Source organism: Gopherus flavomarginatus, chromosome 4, assembly GCF_025201925.1.
Source record: "Gopherus flavomarginatus isolate rGopFla2 chromosome 4, rGopFla2.mat.asm, whole genome shotgun sequence".
NCBI classification, from domain to species: domain Eukaryota; kingdom Metazoa; phylum Chordata; order Testudines; family Testudinidae; genus Gopherus; species Gopherus flavomarginatus.
In genome coordinates, this window is record NC_066620.1 from 169,336,984 (window position 1) to 169,360,557 (window position 23,574).

The window sequence follows — 23,574 nt, forward strand, 5'->3', positions numbered from 1 at the left end:
GTCTAGCGCTGGAATAACTGTGGCCAGTATGATCACTGTGAATTTGTGGTTCTGCACAAATTTGTTGAGCTTCCGAAGGTCAAAGATGAGGCTCCATCTGCCATTTTTCTTTTTGGTGAGAAAATAATGGGAGTAAAAATCCCTCCTTTTGTATTGAGTTGGAACTTGATCCATGGCACCCAAATGGATGAGATAGTTCACTTCCTATTGTAAAAAGTGCTAGTGGGAAAGGTACCTGAAGAGGGGTGGGAAAGGAGAGAGGGTAAGAGGAAGGGGATGGCATAACCCGATTTTATAATCTCCTGTATCGGTCTGTTATTGCTGCTCAAGCATGGTAGAACGGGCGCAGGTTGGCCAAAGGTTGGGTAAGAGTATCTGACAGTGCTGTATTGAGGGGAGGTCATTTAGACCCTCGAACAAGACTGCAAAACTGTGACTTAATAGTAGATGGTTGTGAAGACAAGGACTGAGTTTGAGGAGCCCTATGTCTTTGTGAGCGTTATTTTAATTCTGATTGAATTACTGTTGTTGTAGACAATGGAAAGAGATGACTCTGCCCTTTTGGTATGGTGTGTCACTTATTAGGAGGCATATATACGCCTAAAATGCGCAGGGTGGCCCCAGAATCCCTCACTGTGTGAAGGACATTGTCTGTTTTTGCAGAAAAGAGCTTCTCCCAATTGAAAGAGAGACCCCTCAGTTGGAGGTCTTGTAGAATACCAGACGACTGCAATCATGAGGTCATGTGCATTACGACAGCTGTGGCCATCGTTCTCACAGCAGTGTCCACTACATCCATCGAAGCCTGTACAGCAATACAGGCAATTAGTTGTCCCTTGTTCATGTCCATGAACTGGGGGCATTTTTCCTCCAGTAGAACCTCAAGGGCTGAGTAACTTTGCTAAAAATCATAGTCTTATTGTTTGTGTTCTTTATCCTGTGAGGCGGACTGTAATTGGGGTTGCTTGCTGCAATGGTTGGCAGCTTCCACCACCAGGGAGTTGGATTGTGAGTAGAAGAAGAGAAAGTCCATCCATTTAGCTGGTAAGAAGTACTTTCTGTCTGCTCTTTTACTAGTATGGTTACAGGGATCTGCCAAATATTTTCCAGCGGCTCCATTATGGCATCATTGATGGGGTGCAATTTTGAATGAAGTTGATGTCTGTAAGATTTGTAGCACTTGTGCTAGGTTTCTTGCACCTTCTCAAGCGGAATGTCTTGGCTGGCAGCTACTCTTTTAAAGAGTTCCTGAAATTGCTTCTGATTGTCTACTGTAGTTGGAGATGGTGATATGACGACCTTATCAGGAGAGGAAGATGAGTTATGAGCTGGAGAAATGCTTTCCTGGTCCGAGCTTTCTTTTTCATCTGTCATGCCTACAGGTGTCTCCAACATGTCCCTACTCGGAGAAGGTGGAGGAGAGAAAATGTCCCCTCAAGCTGGAGTCGAGGGTCTAGTATAGTCCTATATCCCACCCAAGGGACCTGGGGGGGGAGCCACTGTATAGGGATAGGGCATCGGTGGGCAAATTCAGGGTTGCCCATTGTTGCATCTCTCAAGATTGGCAGGACTTGGTCTTAAGGGCCTCCTATGGAGATCTCCTCTCATGTATGAAGAGTGCTGGGAGGAGAACCAGCTCCCATGTATGTCCTCTTCTTCATCACTAGAGAGCAGTTTAAGTAGATAGCTGCTCTGCTAGTTGGCCTGGCGATCACTTGGTGCTGAGCAATGGCAACTGCGGTATCGAAGAGACCACTATGTCTTTCTATGTAGAAACTGTTGAGGAGCTGTGTGTTTCTGCAGTGGTGCAGTTGGTGCAAGTGCAGTCGGTGCTGCAACAGCATTTCAGTCTGTCCATAGGTGCCAACAGTTGAGTCGGTGCCAGCGGTGGTAGTATTGGCAGAGTCACTGGTCTCTGTGCCGACTCCTGTAGCAGAGTGGTCGGTGCTGTAGAGGACGGTCTGACTTTTTGTAGAAATCAGACCATCACATATCATCCAGTTACCTGTATATTGAGCCCAATAACTTTCACTAAAGCATATCTTCTAGTAAGGTATCTAGTCTTGATTGGAAGTCATCACAAGATGGGGAATCCACCACAGAATCATAGAAATGTGGGGCTGGAAGGGACCAGGAGAAGTCATCAAGTCCAGTCCCCTCTGCTGAGGCAGGACCAAGTAATCCTACACCATCTCTGAGAGGTGTTTGTCTGACCCATTCTTAAAAATCTCCTATGACGAGACTTCTACATCCTCCCTTGGAAGCCTATTCCAAAGCTCAACTACCCTTAGAGCTAGAAAGTTTTTCCTAATATCTAACCTAAATTTACCATGCTGCAGATTAAGCCCATTACCCCTTATCCTACTTTCAGTGGAAATGGAGAACAAGTTCTCTTTATAACAGCCCTTAACATATCTGAAGAGTTACCATGTCCCCCCCTCAGTCTTCTTTTCTCAAGATTAAACATATGCTGAGGTTTTTTTAATCTTTCCTCCTAGATCAGATTTTCTAAACCTTTTATCATTTTTTTGTTGCTCTGCTCTGGACTTTCCAGTTTGTCCATATCGTTCTGGGAGTGTAGCACCCAGAAGTAGAAACAGTATTTCAATTGAGATTTCACCACTGCCAAATAAAAGCAGGACAATTACCTCCCATGTTTTACATATAGCACTACTGCTATACACCCCACAATGATATTAGCCTTTTTTGCAACTGTTGCTCATAATCAATTTGTGATCCACTTTAACCCCCAGATCCTTTTCTGCAGAATTTTTCTGCTTAGCCAGTTATTGCCTGTTTTGTATTTGGGCATTTGATTTTGCCTCTTACTATTTTTCCTACCTTCCCTTCACATTGGGATAGTTCACTGTTGTGCCTTTAATATTCTCTCCTTGTGAAAATGCCAGCTCTCCTGAACGCCTTTTTTTCCTCCTTAGATTTTCTTCCCATTGGACCTTACCTGCTAGTTCTCCATTTGCCGGTGTATTTATTTATTTATTTAAGTCCACTGTCCTTATTCTGATGCTCTCACTCCTTTCCTTAGAGCAGCGGTTCTCAGACTGTGAGTCGGGACCTCAAAGTGGGTCACGACCCCCTCTGAATGAGGTCTCTAGGACTGGCTTAGACTTGCTGGGGCCCAGGGCTGAAGTCTGAGCACTACTGCCCAAGGCCAAAGCCAAAGCCCGAGGGCTTCAGCCCTGGGCAGCAGGGCTCAAGTTGCAGGCCTCCTGCCTGGGGCTGAAGCCCTTGAGCTTCAGCTTTGAGCCTCCTGCTCAGAGCAGTGGGGCTCAGGCTTTGGCCCTCCACCTAGGGTAGTGGGGCTTGAGTGGACTCAGGCTTCGGCCCCCCCTCCTGGGGTCATGAAGTAATTTTTGTTGTCAGAAGGGGGTCACAGTACAATGAAGTTTGAGAACCCCTGCCTTTCATGATCACTTTAACCCAAACTGCCTTCCACCTTCAGGTTCTCTACCAATTTCTCTATTAGTCAGAATCAAATCTAAAATGGCTGCCCCCTGGATACTTCCTTCACGTTCTGAAACAAAAAGTTGCCCCCAATACATTGTAAGAATTTACCGGAAGTTTTATATTTTGCCGTACTGCTTTTCCAATAGATGTCTGGGTAGTTACAGTCTCCATTATTATCAGGTGTTGTGTTTTGGATATTTTTGTTTCAGAAATGCTACACCTACTTCCTCTTCCATTTCCCTCAGTAGTTTGTTTCAGTGATTAATCGCCCTTATTGTTAAAAATGTGTGCCTTATTTCCAATTGAAATTTGTCTGGCTTCAGCTTTCAACCATTGGTTCTTGTTATGCTTTATTTTTCCCCACAAAAAGCCCTTTAATAAAAAGCCTCTTACATCTAAATGGGTCATCTTTAATACAACTACATGCTGTCTAGCACCAACAAAAACTGACTGTCTAGAAACGTCAACTATCTTGCTAACATTGTAATAAAATGTCACAATGCAAATGCTATGCAGCTAGGGAACCTGAAATAAGAAAGCAGTGTTTGCATGCTAGTACACTGCCATTCATAGACAGCTGACATTTTAGTGCTGGTCAATTTTCTGCTGAAAAGGTTTGATTTTAACCTTTTCAACATGTTGCAAATCCCAAGGTATATAAAAATAAACAAGTAATCTTCACCAAGGCCTGTTCTCCTATTAACATTTATTTCAACAGAATTCACACTGGAATATACTTGATAAAAATCTAAGTGCACTATTAAACATAGTATTTATACCATGTGAAACATTTGCCTACAATACATAGGAAAGGAGCTAATATTTTTCAAAACAAGCAAAACTATTATTTTATGTCACTGAGCATTCCATGTAGTCATTTGTGATATGCCAACACAGTTTAATATATAAGACATTTAAACTATTTCTATGTTGCACCACTTGAAACAGCATGAAGAAACAAGAAAGAGAAATGCAGACTGATGTTACTGGGAAGTACAGATTTGGCAGTTCAACAATATTTTAAAGGCCATGAAAGAATTTCTCCGTTCACTCAAGTGGCTGAAATTACTATTAATATACTGCTTGTCATGGTTATTCTAGTTTCATCCACTCAAAATCTGTCTCAAACAAGAAAATCAATTTCCTAAGATCAATACAAATATTGTATCACAAAAGTTACAGAGAATGTTACATACGCTGACTGCAAATTTTATTTTACTTTACTTAAATTAATGATCACTTTCAACATAATATGTAACATAAAGAAGAGTATCAGCTACTGCATAGTTTAGCTACAGAGTTCAAATCAGGAATCCTGACTTCATCTCTTCAGAGTGATATTTTTTCCTGAATCTGAATCCTAAAGCTGGTCCGCCACTTGTTCAGGGAAAGCCTCTGGCGGGCCAGGCCAGTTTGTTTACCTGCCACGTCCATGGGTTCGGCCAATCGCGGCTCCCACTGGCCGCGGTTCGCCACTCCAGGCCAACGGGGGCTACGGGAAGAGCGGTCAGCACATCCCTCAGGCCACACCACTTCTTGCTGCCCCCATTGGCCTGGAGCAGCCAAACGCAGCCAGTGGGAGCTGCCATCGTCCGAACCTGTGGATACGGCATGTAAACAAACTGGCCCGGCCCGCCAAGGGCTTTCCCTGAACAAGTGGCAAACCGGCTTTGAGAACCACTGGCTTAAAGCATCAACAAGGCTCCATCATCCCTGAGTAATGACAACTCATATAGGAGCATCAGCAGCAGAAATCAAACCTGGGACCTCTGGAGCTAAAGGCATGAGCTTCTACTGTCTGAGCTAAAAGACACAATTTTCTCAGCCAAGGCTGTAACAGGATCATCAATCTCTAGCTGCCCCAGACATCACTAGAGGGGGACAGAGTGCCACTCCAAGTATGCAGGAGTTACTACATATCTAGCCTTGGCCACTGTTCACACACTGTCAGTACCAGAGAGTAAATATTAACCCTTTTAGTTTTCTTTCTTGTTTATGAAATTAATTTATGTATGAACTATTCTCCCAAAATCTTAATGGTATTAGGAAAGAGTGTTTGAATTCTAAACAGATTCATAACCAGTGAGTGACAGGAATCAGGAACTTCATGCAATTAAGTACTGGACTATACTTCATTTGTTCTTCACAAATCCATGCAGCCATTCCTTATGATCCTACTATCTTCTAAGTGCCTACAAACTGATTGTGTATTAATTTGTTCCAGTATCTTTCCAGGTATTGAAGTCAGACTGATTGGCCTATAATTCCCCAGGTCCTCTGTTTTTCCCATCCTCCATGAGTTCTCCCTAATGGTTTCAAGATTGCTTCAGAAAGTTTCTTAAGCATTTTAGAGTAAATTTCAGGGCCTGCTGACTTGAATACATCTAGCTCATGTTTTTTTCCCTATTCTTGCGTTCCTTTCTCTTGTTAATATTGTGTTAAATATCTGGCCACAATTAACTTTTTTAGAAAAGGCTGCTGCAAAATAGGCCCCTATTTGCAGCTCCACTCCATTCCCACCCCAGCTCATGCCACAGCTGCGACTTCGCTCCACAGTCCCCACCCAACTCCAACCCCAGCTCTGCTCTGCTCCATCTCCAGCCCAGCTCCGCCTCAACTGCAGCTTCGCTCCACGCCCCCGCCCAACTCCAACCCTAGCCTGCTCTACTCCCAGCCCAGATTTGGCTCCTGCTGCAGCTTTGCTCCACCCCCGCGACCCAGCTTCACCCCGTCGCAGCTTCGCTCCACCACCTCCACCCAACTCCAACCCCAACCACAGTTCCACTCCGCCCCCAGCCCAGCTCCGCCCCTAGTCGCAGCTCCACTCCCCCCGCCCAACTCCAACCCCAGCTCTGGCCTCAGTTGCAGCTTCACTCCACCCCTAGTCGCAGCTTTGCTCCACTCCTGCAACCCAGCTCCGCCCCCAGTCGCAGCTTCGCTCCACCCGCCACATTCAACTCCAACCCCAGCTCCGCTCCACCCCCAGCTCAGCTCTGCCCCTAGTCACAGCTTCGCTCCACCCCCACAACCCCACTCTGTTCTGCCTCTAGCCCTAGTTCCTCCCCCATCCCCAGTTCTGCCCCCCAGCTCTGCCTTCAGTCCAAGCTCCTGTACTGAGCCAACTGTACAGTAATGGGCGTAGGGGAAGGCACCACTGCATTAAGCTACTAATAAGAGTAGTTTAGCAAACAAAAACCCGTAAAAAGTTAAGTTTTCAATATAAATAGTATTTCAATGCATAAGTATTATATGCAGTGTTAAGCAGTTTCTCAAAGTTAATCAAATTTCAAATCAACCTTTTAAAAAATATTCTTAAATTACTATCAGGTTATTTATACTATGCTCGATATGACAGTATCTGAGAACTTAACATATGAGTCATCATTAACTGTTTTTTTATCTCCTCCCTTCTCAAGATAGATGAAAATTTTGCACTAATGATTAGTATTGAGGAAAAACGTCTAAAAAAATCATTTTAATTTTTGAAACTGGAAATACCAATTAAACTTCTGTAAGGCATTTGACTTGGTATTGTATGAGATTTTGATTAAAATTTGGAATGATAAATTAATTTGGCTCATATTAAATAAATTAAAAACCAGCTGGCAGATAGGTCTCAAAATGTAATTGTAAACTGGGAATCATCGAGCAGGTGTTTTTCTAGTGGAGACTCTCAGAAATTGGTCCTACTCTATTTAACATTTTTATTAGGGCTGTCAATTAATCGCAGTTAATTCATGCAATTAACTCTAAAAATTAATCGCTATTAATCGCCATTTTAATCGCATTGTTAAACAACAGAATACCAATTGTTTTTCTACATTTTTAAATATATTGATTTCAATTACACAGAATACAAAGTGTACAGTGCTCACTCTATATTATTTTTATTACAAATATTTGCACTGTAAAATGATAAACAAAAGAAATAGTATTTTTCAATTCACCTCATAGAAGTACTGTAATGAAATCTCTTTATCATGAAAGTGCAACTTACAAATGCAGTTTTTTCTGTTACATAACTGAACTCAAAAACAAAATGTAAAACTTTAGCATCTACAAGTCCACTGAGTCCTACTTCTTGTTGAGCCCTCTCTGAACCCTCCCCCGTTTATCAATATCCTTCTTGCATTGTGGGCATCAGAACTGGACACAGTATTCCAGCAGTGGTTCCACCAGTGCCAAACACAGAGGTAAAATAACCTCTGTATTCTCACTTGAGTTTTCCCTGTTTATGAATCCTAGGAATGCAATAATTCTTTTGGCCATCCATCAGTTTAGCTGATTATCCACCATGACTCCCAAATCTTTTTTAGTCACTGCTTCCCGGGATAGAGTCCCCTAGCCTGTAAGCAGGAGGGTTCAGAGAAGAGTCATAAGAATGATTACAGGATTAGAAAACATGCCTCACAGTAATAGACTCAAATAGCTTATCTTAACAAAGAGAAGATTAAGAGGTGACTTGATTACAGTCTGTAAGTATCTCCATGCGGAACAAATATTTAATAATATGTTTGCTCTTCAATGTAGCAGAGAAGGGTATAACATGATCCAATGTCTGGAAGTTAAAGCTAGACAAATTCAGACTGGAAATAAGGTATAAATAAGGTGAGGATAATTAACCATTGGAACCACTTACCAAGGGTCATGGTGGATTCTCCATCACTGACTATGTTTAAATCAAGATTGGATGTTTTTCTAAAAGATTTGCTCTGGGAATATTTTGGGGAAATTGTATGCTCTATGTTATAGAGGAGGTCAGACTAAAGGATCACAAACGTTCCTTCTGGCCTTGGAATCTATGAAAAATCTATAAAATAATAATATGCACTAATCATAATAATGTGCTTATCGCATGGTATCAGTACAAGGCAGAGTTGTGGTTGGTTGAGTACCTTCAGTGTGCATGTCCCATACCTTAATATATCTAAATTTATGTTGTAGCTTTCTTTGTGCTATGCTGGATTTGTTTTCAGGAAACATTTTGTTTGAGAGAGAAAGAGACTGAGTAGTTGAGCCTAGAATAAGCATGACAAGGTCTGTACTAATACCATTTGGATCTTCTTTTAACATGACATATAATTACTGTAACTGATAACTTATAGTCTTAACTGTGCCATATTCTGTCTTTTTAAAAAAATCTGTCATCGTGTTTAATACTTATATAAAAAAGAACAGAATTGTTGTCAGTACAGGTTATCATTAATAAAATATTAAGAATGACATACAATAAGCAATATATAGCTTATTTATTCCTTTACACTGCAGAAAGCATAGCATCACAAAAAAATTTCGCAAGATTATAAGAGTTTCCGCGGCATGGGAAGATAGTATATATTTACCGTTTGACGAACCTCTGCTAAAATGAAATCAGTTTGCAAGCCCATGAAGGACATAAAGACAATCCAACTCTCATTCCACTGTGGGTTTATTATAAATCTTAAGATCAGATTCTTAGTTTCCCTCACAGGATATACCTGCCTGGGAGTAACTGTTCTCACATCTCAGGGTCTTGTTGTTGTGCACCCAGAGATAAATTCTAGAATTTGTCAAAATTTGATTTTGTTTTTCCTCACAAAATTTGCCTACATCTTCTGCACAATACTCTGCCTCATATTGCTACATCTCTACTTTGTATCACATCAATAGAATTTCTATTACAAAATCGTTACCTATAATAAACAGAACCTGGCTTGTGTAATAACACTTCCAAGAATGGCTTCAACTCTGAAACCATGTTCACTACTGTCTTAAACAGATATTTAATGTCTCTTTTACCTGTAAAGGGTTACAAGCAGTGAACCTGGACCACCTGACCAGAGAACCAATCAAAAAACAAGATACTTTCAAATCTCGGTGGAGGGAAGTCTTTGTTTTGTGGTGTTTGTCTGTCTGTCTGTTCTCTCCGGGTTCTGAGAGTAACCAGACGTACCTACAGGCTCTCTAATTTTCTGTTCAAATAGTAAGTATAAGTAGAAGGCTGTTTAGTCTTTTTGATTGTTTTCTTTATTTGCAAATGTGTATTTTGCTGGAAGGATTTTAATTTGTATTTGTGCTGGGGGGGAAGGCTTCTCTCTAGTGTCTATCAGCTGAAAGACCCTGTAACCTTTACCATCTTAATTACAGAGACTTTTACTTTTTTCTTTCTTTTATTAAAAGCTTTTTCTTTTTTAAGACCTGATTGATTTTTTTCCCCTTGTTGAGGCTCAAGGAGATTGAGTCTGTACTCACCAGGGAATTGGTGGGAGACAGGGAGAGAGAAGGGAGGGGAGAAGGTGGAATCCCTCTGTTTTAGATTCACGGAGCTTGAATCTGTATTACCTCTTGGGGAGGGGAAAAGAGGAGGGGGAAAGGTGCATTCCTCTCTGTTTTAAGATTCAAGGAGTTTGAATCACAGTGATCTTCCAGGGTAACCCAGGGAGGGAAAGCCTGGGAGAGGCAATGGTGGAGGAAAGGGTTTACTTTCCTTGTGTAAGATCCAGGGGCTCTGGGTCTTGGGGTCCTCTGAGAAGGTTTTGGGGGGACCAGAGTGTACCAGGCACTGCAAGTCCTGGCTGGTGGCAGCAAAACAAGATCTAAGCTGGTATTAAGCTTAGGGGGATTCATGCTGGTACCCCAACTTTTGGACGCTAAGGTTCAGAGTGGGGGTTATACCATGACAACTACCTCAACCCTCTTTTTAAGGAAAACAGTCTCACACTCAAATTCTATCAGCTCTGCACAGAAGGAAAGCCCAGCCTGAGCCCAGTTGCCCAAATATCAGGGGGCACCCAGAAAGAATCCAAACTTTTTTAACTGAAAACAGCATATGCAATACAAACTCTTATTCACAAATTCCCAAATAATTTCCTACATTCTTATAAAGCAGCAAAACCACCACAGTTTACATATATTGTCAAAGAAGCATCAAAAGTCTTGATCTTAATCAAAATGTAGTGAAATGTCTCAAATTTCTAGGGGGAAAAGGATTCACAGTCAGAATTACTTAAACTATTTAATTAAGTGAACCAAGTTATCAAGCCTTTTCTATAGGGAATGAGACCAAGAAACTAAGTGATCTTCAGAAACAAGATGGCATATTACTCACTGAATAGGAATATCAGAAAAGCAAGATAATTAAGAAGAGATTCTTAAGATGCAAGCCTTTTGGGGGCAGGGACTGTCTAACTACTCTGTATAGTGGCTGGTACTATACTAGGAGAGCCTAAGTTAATCCCTAAGTAATAACATTAGAAAACTAATAATATAACAAAGAAAAAGCATCTTCCTACATAGGCCCCTTCTCTATTTTGGGAGCTAGTCAAGTGCGACTGATGTGCTCTTTTCCCCCTTCTAGCAGAAGTCATCATGCAACTTCAGACAAACTTGCTTGATCTTAGAGTTCCATACTGATTCCACAGGTCTTTGTTCCCATATCCAATGTATATATGACCAAAGAACCTTGGGAAAAGGCTAACTGATCACGACAGTATATGTAACAGTATTCTCCTACCTTCATACCCTAAGAGACTGAACCTAACTGTAACTTGAATAGTTATCTCTCTCAAAATCTGGGTATTCTTAAAAGCTAACAAATGTCCTGCTAAGATCTAACACAGCGGTTCTCAAACTTTTTTTTTTTTTTTGAGGCCTACTTGAAAATTGCTGAGGGTCTCGGCAGACCACTTAATCTTTTCAAACGTTGTTTGTTCTATTAGCTAACTATTATAATGCTTTTTGGATAAATGCACTATATAAAAAACCCCAATAATAATTAACTTCTTTTGTTCTACAAATAAAAGCACACAACTCATATTTTAATATCAGTAGTCTTACCTTTCTAATGCGAAGGATGTGCCCTCTCTTCCCCAAGGTTTCTCCCTCTCGCCCTTGCCACAGCAGCCACAGAGCTGAGGCTGGGAAGAAGGACCATCTCTTCCCAGCAGCCACAGATCCTCAGCTCGGGAAAGTCACCTCTTTCTCTGGCCGCCGCAGCCATGACATCCCAAATTCCCCCTATCCCCTCTTCTCACCCCACTGCCCCCTCCCACCTACCCCCTATTCCCCCCAAGCCACCACCTCACCTTACATGCATGGCTCCACTAATTACGTGGGTGGCCCTTCATTATCTTGTGTGCAACCAACCAAGCGCACACCTTAGAGGGAACTATCCGCTGACCACCTGAATGGAGCTCGCAGACCACAATTTGAGAACCTCTGATCTAAGAAATAATCCATCTCCCGTGTTTACAAAGGCATTTGGAGTACCTCTCATTGATGCATACCTCACAATACTGATATTTTACAGCTCCAAACTCATGTATTTCAGAGCTCCTCTTGACAGTATTAAAGAAAGTCTTAAGCTCTACTTTCCTATTCGTTTAAAGTTTCAGCAATTAAATGTTTATCTTCAGTAAATGAGGCTGAAAACACCAGACTAAACCTTCACTTTTCATGTTTCTTAAAAGTAGTATTGATTGAGGCTATTCATCAGAATTTCAAAAGTGTAAGAAACTCAATTCTAGAAATAACAACAAATCTGCATTCCAAACTTTCAGTATTAATATTTACTTTGCAGAATAACTTTAGATTACTTTTCACGTCTAAGGTTTCACAAAATATCATGACACTGTAACTACATTGAGATAGAAGGTAACAAAAGTTTTCATGATACCAAAGAACCTCTGAATTTATGGACAAGTATTTTTCTCTTGACTACATGATCCAATATAAGCAACTCTTATGATCAATGAAGCAGAAAACTATATAGTCTTTAATAAAAACTATAATTAACAGCAATTACAAACCATATAGTATCACAGGTGCTGGAACAAGGGTCGCAGGGCATGCTGCAGCACCCCCTGGCTTGAAGTGGATTTCATTATATACACAGTTCACAGTTTGCTTCCATGGCTCTCAGTACCCCCACTATACAAATTGTTGCAGCACCCCAGTATAGTGTGGTGGAAAGCACTGCATAGAGCACAGTAATTCAGCAAAATATGGTATCCTACATATTTGTCTTTCTTGAAGAAAACAAATTTGATCCAAAAGAGAGGCAAGGATAAATAGTTTCAGCGAGTAGAATTTACCTATGCATATCTTGGTTTTTCTTCTGACATCTTTATTCTGATTTATATATGCTCCTCAAATCCTATCCTAATGTTGCAGTTTTCTATAATTCATGTTAATATTCCACCTGTTACATATAATGCCTAATTGCTTTCTGCATCATCATATTTTAGTTATGATCTGAAGGTTTTTTCAATTAAATTTTCAGTTTCAATTGTTTTATTATTGTGTAGTGCATACATTTCCCAAATCCCTCATAGCATACTTATATAGCATGAAACACATTCTATCATCTCTGTGATTTTTTTTATTTTACATTTTCTTCTCCATCTTTGCTTTGTTCTTATATACCAAATTAATTAAGAATTTGTTTTTTAAATGCAAACCATGGTGTGCAACCCTGAGAGGTTTTTTAAATGCAAACACCTATAATTTCAGGAATAAAACACATTATTGGTAGCATTTCCCTTCCTTCTCTCTCTACTTAAAATTAGCTCTTTTTGCACTTATCTATGATCTCATCAAGTCATAGGCTGCACAACATTCAAGCAAGGAGAAAAATTATCTGGTGCAAGGACAATAAGGTTACCCAGGGTAAGAAGATAAAATTGTTTTCAAATATTTGTTGGAGACAATTGAAGAGATAATGAGAAAATGGAAAAAAGCTTTGAAAAATGCCAGAGTAATAAAACGCACCCCTACACATACTCAATATTGTTTTAGGACGCAAGGATTAATGGAAAATTATTTGTCCATAAGATTGTCTCTATTCTTTAAGGTCAACTCAACAAGTTAAAATGGAAGGGCATGTGTCATAAACAGATAGTTAAGGGTTAATGTCTCTTTTACCTGTAAAGGGTTAACAAGCTCAGTGAACCTGGCTGACACCTGACCAAAGGACCAATAGGGAGACAAGATACTTTCCAATCTTGGTCAAGGGAAGTCTTCATTTTGTGCTTTTTGTCCTGTTCTTTGTTCTCTCTGGGGTCTGAGAAGGACCAGACATGCTCTCCAATCTTTCTGAAAAAGTCTCTTCTATTCAATACTGTAAGTACTAGATAGCAGGCAGATTAGGCATTTGTTGTTTTTTTTTATTGCAAATGTGTATTTTGCTGTAAGGATTTTAACTCTGTTTGCTGTAACTTGTATACTTAGGCTGGGAGGGGGAGCCCTCTGATCTAGGTGAAGCTGAAAGACCCTGTAACATTTTCCATCTTGATTTTACAGAGATAATTTTTACTTTTTTCCTTCTTTAATTAAAAGCTTTTCTTTTAAGAACCTGATTGATTTTTTTATTCCTGCGTAAGACCCCAGGGGACGGAGTCTGGACTCACCAGGGATTGGTGGGGGGGAAAGGAGAGAAGGGGGAGGGAAAGGTTAATTTCTCTCTGTGTTAGGATCACTCTCTCTCTCTCATGGAGAGTCTGGGAGGGGGAGAGAAGTGGGGGGAGAAGGTGAATTTCCTCTCTGTTTTAATATTCAAGGAGTTTGAATCCCAGTGAGAAAAATCTGGGAGGAAGAAAGGAGGAGGGGATGGTTTATTTCCCTTTGTTTTGAGACCCAAGGGATTTGGGTCTTGGGTTCCCCAGGAAAGGTTTTGAGGGACAGAGAGTGTACCCAAACACTATATTTTGGGTTGGTGGCAGCATGCTTAGAAGGGAATAAGCAGGTCCCCGCTTTCTGGACGCTAAAGTTCAAAGTGGGAAAGAGACGCCTGACAGCACGTCTACCAGGTCACTAACTCCAGCTGCTTTATTTTCTGCATCTAATGCCTTAGAAACTGAAAGATGAAACACTGAATCCACATTTCCCACGCAAACAAACAAATATTTTTAGAGCTATCAATTAATCACAAGTAACTTGAGTGATAAACTCAAAACAAATGAATTTGATTTGAACAAATTAATTGCAATTAATCACCATTTTAATTGAACTGTTAATAACAGAATACCAACTGAAATTGATTATGAATATCTTTGGATGATTTTCTACATTTTCAAATATATTGATATCAAATACAGCACAGAATACAAAGTGTACAGTGCTCACTTTTGACTATTTTTATTATAAATATAAACACTGTAAAAATGATAAACAAAAGAATTAGTATTTTTGAATTCATCTCATACAAGTACTGTAGCGCAATCTCTTTACTGTGAAAGGGCAACTTACAAATAGATTTTTTTTTTTACATAACTGCACTCATAAACAAAACAAATGTAAAACTTTAGCACCTACAAGTTCATTCAGTCCTACTTATTGTTCAGCCAATCGCTAAGAGAAACAAGTTTGTTTACATTTATGGGAGATAATGCTGTCTGTTTCATGTTTACATCACCTGAAAGTGAGAACAAGCATTTGCATGGCACTATTGTAGCTGGCGTTGCAAGGTATTTATGTGCCAGATATGGAAAACATTCATATGCCCCTTCAACTTGTAGATTGTTTTGTTTATCTTTTTTACAGTGCAAATATTTGTAATAAAAAAGATCATAAAGTGAGCACTCTACACTTTATTTGGCATTGTAATTGAAATCAATATATTTAAAAATGTAAAAAAAATCCAAATACATTTAAATTGTTATTCTATTATTGTTTAACAGTCATATTAAAACTGTGATTAATTACGGATAATTTTTAATCGTTTGACAGCCCTAATTTTCTTTTAAAAGCAAGTGCTCTAAAACAGCAATCCCCCCCTCAATGTGATGTATAAAGAAAACTGTATAAAACACCCACCAAAAATAACCAAAATGAAGGGTCAGATGAGCGAATACTGAGAAAACTACTGGCACATGGAAAGCTGTTATTGCTGCTAAATGAACCATGATGAAACTCATAGAAAGGCCTGATTTTTTTTTAAATCTCCAGCAGGTAGTCCAGGATTGAGGAAAGAGGCAAGTGGGCTGGAGAAAAATTGTGTCAATTACACCAAAGATTATATCTTCTCCATTTCTGAAGGTAAGCATGTGCAGTAGATTCCTTTCTTTTATTTAAAAGTAACTTTTGTACATCCAATGAACATGTGGTCTCTACTGCTGAGAACCATTGAGGAATCGACCCTGCAGGGTAGGAAGCTCAGACTGGGGTAAAGCATCTGACCTCATCCTCAGACAACAGTCGAGGTATGATCAGAAGCCACTACAGAGGGTGAAAGCTGAGGAAAGGAAACTAAACCTGTCTTGGCCAAGTTCATGCTTGGTCCTGCCTGATCTTGATAAAAACCATTAAGAGCAATGGAGTTGGAAGTTAGCATAAAAAAAGACCTTTTGTCCATGTAACAAGGAAAGCATTTCCTAAAGATTGGGAATTGAGCCCCGCTCTGGAGAAGAATTTATTGCACTTTATGTTGGTTGCCATGGCAAGAATGCTGACCTCTAGAAATCCAGAAGTTAGGAATATTTTGCTGAGGACTCAAGAGTCCAAGTTCCACTGTAATTTAGAGAGAAATGTCTGCTCAGGTTGTCTGCCATGGTGTGCAACCCTGAGAGGTAAGAAGCAGAGATGGACTTGTTCCAGATTAGGGGAAGAAACTGTAGGCAGGCATTTCTGACTGCCCTAAATTCCAACAGACTGATTGCAAGCACTGTTCTTGTTGTGACCATTTGCTTTGGACTGCACAAGGACCCAAACGTCCTCCCCATCACAAGAGGGAAGCAGCCAATGTTAATAAGACTGTAGAGGGGCTCTGGTTGCACAGAATTCCTGAACAAACTTTGGATGGATTCATCCACCAGGTGAGTGACTGTAGGACATGACTGGGTACAGATGCCTGCTTGTTCAGACTGTGTGTGTTGGATGTATAAACAGTCCTGAGTCAACCCTGGAGATACTGAAAATATAATCAAGTGTCACAAAACCACAAGTTGCCATTTGTCCCAGCAGCTGCAGTTGTGTCCTTGCTGGAACTTGAGGGCTGAGCTGCACTCTTTTTAAAAGGTTCCTTAGAGCAGTGGTTCTCAACCAGAAGTACATATTCCCTAGTGGAACACAAAGCTCTTCCAGGGGTCACATCAACTCATCTAGATATTTGCCTAGTTTTACAATAGGCTAGATAAAAAGCAGTAGCGAAGTCCGTACAAACTAAAATTTCATACAGACAGTGACCTGTTTATATTGCTCTGTATACTATACACTGAAATGTAAGTACAATACTTAGATTTCAATTGATTTATTTTATATGTTAAAAATGAGTAAGTAAGCAATTTTTCAGTAATAGCGTGTTGTGACACTTTTGTATTTTTATTCCTGATTTTGTAAGCAAGTAGTTTTAAAATCAGGTGAAACTTGCAGGTATGCAAGATAAATCTGACTCCTCAAAGGGGTACGGTAGTCTGGAAAGGTTGAGAGCCACTGCCTTAAAGCAAGAAAACTGTCAAGAAGGATAAGCTCTGACCATTACCAAATCCAGAAACACTTATATAAAGAGAATTTGTTGATGAGGGGGTCAAGATCAATTTCTCAAGATTTGTTTCCTGGCCCAGACTTCAAGCAGATGTCTGACATGCTTGTTCAATTATGTGAGATCTGGTATCATCCTCCAAGCCCCATTTTTCTTGGGTATCAAAAAGTGTCTTGAATAAAACTCTTTTTCTCTGTGTTGAAGCGGGACTGGTTTTATGGCTCCTAGACCTATGAGTGATGAGATCACCTGTGTAAGCAACTGATCATGAGAGGGGTCCCGGAAGAGAGGAAAAAGAGGGTTGAAAAAGGTAGAAAAGAGATAAATTGGATAATATAACACAAAAATATGGCCCCAATATCCATTTTTTCCATGTTATAGCCTCTTACACTTGACAAAATAGAGAGGCAGTGTCCAAACTGAGGAAGAAGGGTTGTGTTGGGCAGCTGGTCATTGAGTGGTCTGCATTCTTGATCAAAACAACAAAACTGGAGTTTGAACAATTTTGAAGGCTGGGATGACACAGTGGATGTAGCGGCAGGATTGTCTTTGAAAATTTTGTCCTCCTAGCTGGTGGTTCCAGTGGTCTACAGAAGCTGGAAAATTGACCAGGGTGAGACATCTGTGCCAACTGGGACCTGCTAAGTTTTCTCTTATTCAAAGGTGAGTGTATTCCTAAAAACATTAGTATTTCCCTAGACTCTTGTAGGGTGTGAAGTGAGCTCTCCTTGGAATCTGCAAAAACTTCTGGTCACTGAAAGGCAAATTTACTCCTGGTGAAATTCTGCACCACAGTGCATGCACAGAATTCATGTCCCCTGAAGAATTTTTTTTTCTCTGCAGAAAATACATTCTGCCAGAGAGGCACTACAGTTAACGTCTTTCGCCCACCAGGGGTGCTGTGGCACCAGAAGAGAGGACAGCCACTCCCGGGTAGGAGCAGCCCTCTGCAGATAGGGAAGAGAAGAGGCTACATTCCCCACAGTGCCCTACCCATGGGCCAGTTAAGGAGGCACGGGACATACGGTGACTGACAAAGTGGGGTACATGGGTCTGCTGGGACATCAAAGATAGGGATTCAGAAGAGCTAGTGGGGGGAAAGACTTGGGCAGGTGCTGAATGGGCATGGGAGTGCAGGGCCACATGGTTACAGGAGGAGGGGGTGACTTAGTGAGAGTGCAGGGCCACATGGTTCAGGGGGGTGACTTAGTGGGGGTGATGGGGCACATGGGGACGGGGGTAGAAGGGGTGTCTGAGTGAGGGCACAGAGACAGAGCTGCAGGGACACATGGAGACAGAGGGAGGAGTGGCTGAGTGGAGGTGCAAACAGAGCCACATGGGGACAGGGGAGGTGGTGCAGGGCTACATGGGGATGGGGCAGATGTGCCTGATTGAATAGGAGAGGCTAGGGATCAGCCAGGATCTGAATGGGTGAGGCTCCCCAACTCCTTAACAATAACTGCTAATCCCAGGCTTATTCCCAACAATTACTTCCCTCTCTCTCAGCTCTTCCATTACCTGTGACTCCTCTAACCCTTTGCATTGCTTCTGAGGGAAATAAGTTTCTGCATTATAGTTTAGTAAGCCATGAAGCTCACCTCATCACTACTATGGTGGAATAAACCTGGTTGTAACGTATGCAGCTAGTGACGCCTGCAGTGAAGTCTTTGTCAAAAAAGCAGAACCTCCTTTATTATGGCACTGAACTGTTCTCAATGATCCTGAAGTAAATGTTCAATAAAAACCTTAAACGTCTAATAGTTCTGATAGCCTTATTCTGACATCAGTGTCTGGCGATTAGTTATCCTGAACTGAAGTGTTGCTAATAAATAGCTCTTATAACTAAACAGGTCTAGACTTTTCTGGTTTGTATTATAAGGTGTGAACTTTTGGATATGCTCTCTGCCCATTTCGTTGACTGCATCTGCAGCCAGAGACTTTGGTGTGAGGTGAGAATAAATACCTCAGAATCACCAGGAGGTAGCATTTTTTAATCAGTCCTTTTGCATGTAGAGGTGTCTGTCATAACATTTTTCCCAGATCTGGACCTTAGCGTCCAAAATATGGGTGTTAGCATGAAAACCTCCAAGCTTAGTTACCAGCTTGGACCTGATAACACTGCCACCAGCCAGGGATTTATACAGTGCCTAGCTCACTGTGGTCTCCCCAAAACCTTCCCTGGGGGACCCCAAGACTCAGATTCCTTGAGTCTCACAACACAGGGGAATAAACCATCTCCCTTCCCCCTCCTCCCCTCCAGGTGTTCCCTCCCTGGGTTCCTGGAGAGATATACAGAAGCAAGCTCCGTGAATCTAAACAGAGGGACTCCACCCTCCCTGTTTCCAGTCCTGGAAAACACAAGTACCGAGAGAGCTAATCTCTCCTCCTCCTCCCCCCTCACCCAGAAGATATGCAAAGTCAGGCTAGTAAATCTAACACAAAGAGATTTTCCCTCTGACTTCTTCCTCCCACCAATTCCCTGGTGAGCTGCAGACTCAATTCCCTGGAGTCCCCACTAAAGAAAAACTCCAACAGGTCTTACAAAGAAAGCTTTATATAAAAAGAAAGAAAAGGACATAAAAATGGTCTCTCTGTATTAAGGTGACAAATACAGGGTCATTTGCTTAAAAGAAAAAAATGAATAAACAGCCTTATCCAAAATGAATACAATTTAACACATTCCAGCAACTACACACATGTAAATACAAAAGAAAACAATATAAACCTTATTGTCTTACTATCTTTGTACTTACAACTTGGAAACAGAAGATTAGAAAGCCAGGAGATAGAAAAATCACTCTCATAGCCGAGAGGGCACAGACACAAGACAAAGAACAAAGAACTCACACCCAAAACTTCCCTCCACTCAGATCTGAAAAAGTCTTGTTGCCTGATTGGTCCTCTGGTCAGGTGTTTCAGGTTACTCCTTTCCAGGTGAAAGAGACATTAACTCTTAGCTATCTGTTTATGACAGGGTCTCTTACTGGAGTTTGCCAGATGGACTTGACTGGCTCAGGAAGGGCTTCATTAATTGGTGGTGCCACTTGTGTTGAAGCAGAGATGTGCAAGATGTCCAGGAGCTTGTGGTGAGAATCCTGGACTTCCTCCAGGGGAATTTGCAGGGTGACCGTGACACAATTAATTAAGTCCTGGCATTGTCTAAATTCATCAGCTAATGATGGCAGTGGTGGCATTACTGCCTCATCAGGGTGATAACGACGAGATGTGTATAAAGAGAGGGGGGCATAACCTCGTTGTCCACTCTTGCCTCTTGGACAATACCAGGGTACGATACCAAAGGTCTTCTTCCTCCCTATGGAACTGAGTTGAGATCCCTTAAAATTGTTGACAGTACATTGCCTTTGTTGCATCTGCAACAAAGAATAACAGCTCCTAGAATAAACTGGAGATTCTTGAACAGAAAGTTCAGAATCTGAATCAGAATACTCCTCCACATACAGTAAGGAGGCAACAACCCCTCCTCCTGTATAGCTGAAGATGAGCTGTTGCTGATCCATCAGACCTTGGTATTGAGAGGCACCCAGAGGTTACAAGGAGTGGAAACTTCAAACTCATTTGGTACCACAGGATCTCTCAGGTACTTGAATTCTTGCAGTGTGTGAAACAGCAGCACTGGTGTAGGAGCACGAGTTCCAATGATATTGCAGACACTGTGAGAGGCAGTGATATTTGTACTGAGGGTGTATGACCACCCCCTAGGGTACAAACTGGAGTGTGGGACCGCTGTGTCCCCTTTTACGTTCTGAAGCAGGGTACCTCTCACACTGCACTCTCACATAGCCATTAACATATGAAGGGACAGTCAAAGTTACATGCAGGCTCCCACAGCCTCTTATGAACTATACACAGGAAGACACCGGCAAATCCCCCCAGCCTTGCACCTCAAGACCTTGTTGATCAGTGCAAGCTCATTAATCAGTTCGCCACTTCATCAAAGGATAATGTACATGCACCAGCTTTTGTAATGTCAACGGATTCCCCAAACTCACTGGCAAAGATAAAACATTAAAATAAATGTATTAACTACAGAAATATAGATTTTAAGTGATTATAAGTGGTAGTCATAAAGGTCAGAGACGGTTACATAAGAAATAAAAAGTATACATGAATTCTAAATCTTTTATCAGGCTAAGAAAGAGGTGAATGAAGCAGTTTCTTTCACCCCAGTAGATGTTGTATGCAATTCACAGTTCTTAATATACAGGCTGAATTCCCTGCTTAGACTGGGACCAATCTCCCCAGTTCAAAGTCTTTTTCTTCCAAACATTCTTGTTGTTTTTAGGGTAGGTGGGGGAGGAGAGAGAGGAGGACTCATGCTGCCACTGTCTCCATGGGCAGCATGTACACGAGGAAGGCTAAGCCTCCTCAAAAAAGCCTGGCCAGGCAGGAGATCAAATGCCATGGATGCAGCATGGATCACCTCCCTTTGGAGGCACACTGGCCAGCCACTTTTGGAGTGCCAGAAGCGAAGCTCCCTAGAAGTGTGGGGAGCCACTGGTGCTCAGACTGTGGCCCTGCCTGTGTTCCACACTGATGCCCCTTCCTCAGCCTCTTCCGCTAAGGTCCTGCCCCCACTCTGTCTGTTCCCTGAAGGCCCCTCCTGCCGGCCATTCACTCCTCTCCACCTCGGGGGAGGATGCAGAGAGGGTGGGAAAGCGTCAGTAGAGGAGGCGGAAGGGAGAAAGCGGTAGGACCTCAGGGTATTACTGGAGAAAGCTCTCCAGTCTCTACTGTGCATACTGTCTCTGATCTCCATTCTGATTAAGCAAAAATTACTCCACTCTGAGACAGAAGCTACAAACGCTGAGCATGTTCAGTAAGAACTTAAAATTTCTAAAAAAGAAAATTTAAAAGGACACTCTGGCAGAAAGCCTAGAATTTCCAAGATGGGGAGTTTGCCAACCGCTACACAAACTTGGACTTAAAGTAAACAATGAGCATGTGCAAGGAAGGGAGAGGTGAGAGAGGGGTCAGACAGTTAAGCCTCTAGCTATTCAGAACCCATTCATACTAGTCACAACTTGTTTTAAAGGTCAGGCATCAGTTAGAATTCTGAGTTAATGGTCAAGACTGAGCTTGTGAGAGTGAAGTAACTGTAGCCAATAGCGTGACACCGCACCCCATATTCGTCACAGTGATATGTTATAATATGATTATGACATAATCATAATGTATTTTATCAAGATAAGTCATGAGGTGTCATTGGAAAGGTTTGCTGAATATGAGTATCCCATTTATATGCATGCATTTTTGTATCTGAAGTTATGAATATTGACTATGTATCTGTATTTCAAATGTGTTTACACCCGGGTAACACCCACTAGAAAGATGTTTTCATTCTAGACAGTGGGAGTGGAAGGGCTTATTCAGTGCAATGGCCCATTATGAGAATAGGCCCTACGAGAAGCTTATCTTCCACCCGGGGAGACTTCCTGAGGATGCTAGAGACAGCTTCCAAGTAATCATAGAATCGTAGGACTGGAAGGGACCTCGAGACATCATCTAGTCCAGTACCCTACTGTGACTCTACAGGGACATATGACCAGGTCACTTGGTGATGGACTCCATCTTGGGATGTCAGTATTTTTCACTGCCTGGCATGGGAACCAAGCTTTGAAACAAAGGCTTCCTGCTATATGCAAAAGCTATATAAGGCAAGTGAGCGATATCACTGTGGTTCTTCACTGACTCCCCACCCAAGTAGACTTGTGAAAACACCTAAGGAACAGAAGACTGAACTGTGAAAATGCTGGACCCAGGCTAAAGGGATTTTTAGCCAGTGAATTAACCTGGGGATTCCAAGCTGTAAGTAAGTGCAGCTTGCCCCTTAAGAATCTGCAGCCTGCTTGTATCATCACTTAGGGTAGGGATCGGCAACCTTTGTCACGCAGCCCACCAGGGTAAACCACTTGGCGGGCCGGGCCAGTTTGTTTACCTACTGCGTCAGCAGGTTCGGTCGATCACAGCTCCCACTGGCCGCGGTTCGGCACTCCAGGCCAATGGGGGCGGCGGAAAGTGGCGCGGGCTGAGGGATATGCTGGCCACCACTTCCCACCGCCCCCATTGGCCTGAAGTGGCAAACCATGGGAGCCGCAATCGGCCTAAACTGCTGACGCAGCAAGTAAACAAACCGGCCCGGCCCACCAGGGTGCTTACCCTGGCGAGCCGCATGCCAAAGGTTGCTGATCCCTGACTCAGGGTGAGAATTTGCTATTAAGATCTGATCTGTGTAGTATATCAATCTTAGTTTGCATTTTTTTTATTTGCTAAGTCATCTGCTTTGATCTGTTTGCTATCCCTTATAATCACTTAAAATCTACCTTTTGTAGTTAAAAACTTGTTCTTCCTCTATCTAAAACCAGTGTATGGGATCATAACTCAGGGCAGAAAGCTGTTGTATATTCCTCTCCACATTGAGGGAAGGGGAAAATGTCATGAGCTAAGGTTGTACAGTTCCCTGTGCAGTGCAAGACAGTATAATTTTGGGTTTACACTGCGGGGGAAGGGGGGAGGGAGAGTGCCTGAGTAGTTGAGAAATACCCTAGCTGGAGCCATCTCATACAGGGGCTGATCAGAGCGTCTGCATGTAACTGCAGCTGAGTGTGTCCCAACCTGTATGTATGTTGGTGAAAGTG

General features: G+C 41.8%; 1 protein-coding gene across 5 annotated transcripts in view; it reads right to left on the minus strand.

Annotated features, from left to right (window-relative positions):
* The window catches only part of PRIM2 (DNA primase subunit 2), a 319,791-nt gene that overhangs the window by 159,821 nt on the left and 136,396 nt on the right, over window positions 1–23,574 (minus strand). Inside the window, exon 7 of one of the 5 annotated variants that reach the window (XM_050950811.1) lies at window positions 7,615–7,811. The exons of the other annotated variants lie outside the window; for them this stretch is intronic. Within the exon in view, the coding sequence (XP_050806768.1) occupies window positions 7,782–7,811 (30 nt within the window). The 3' untranslated portion in view covers window positions 7,615–7,781. Of the gene's footprint in view, window positions 1–7,614; window positions 7,812–23,574 lie in introns of those variants that run through there. 5 annotated transcript variants of the gene reach the window in all.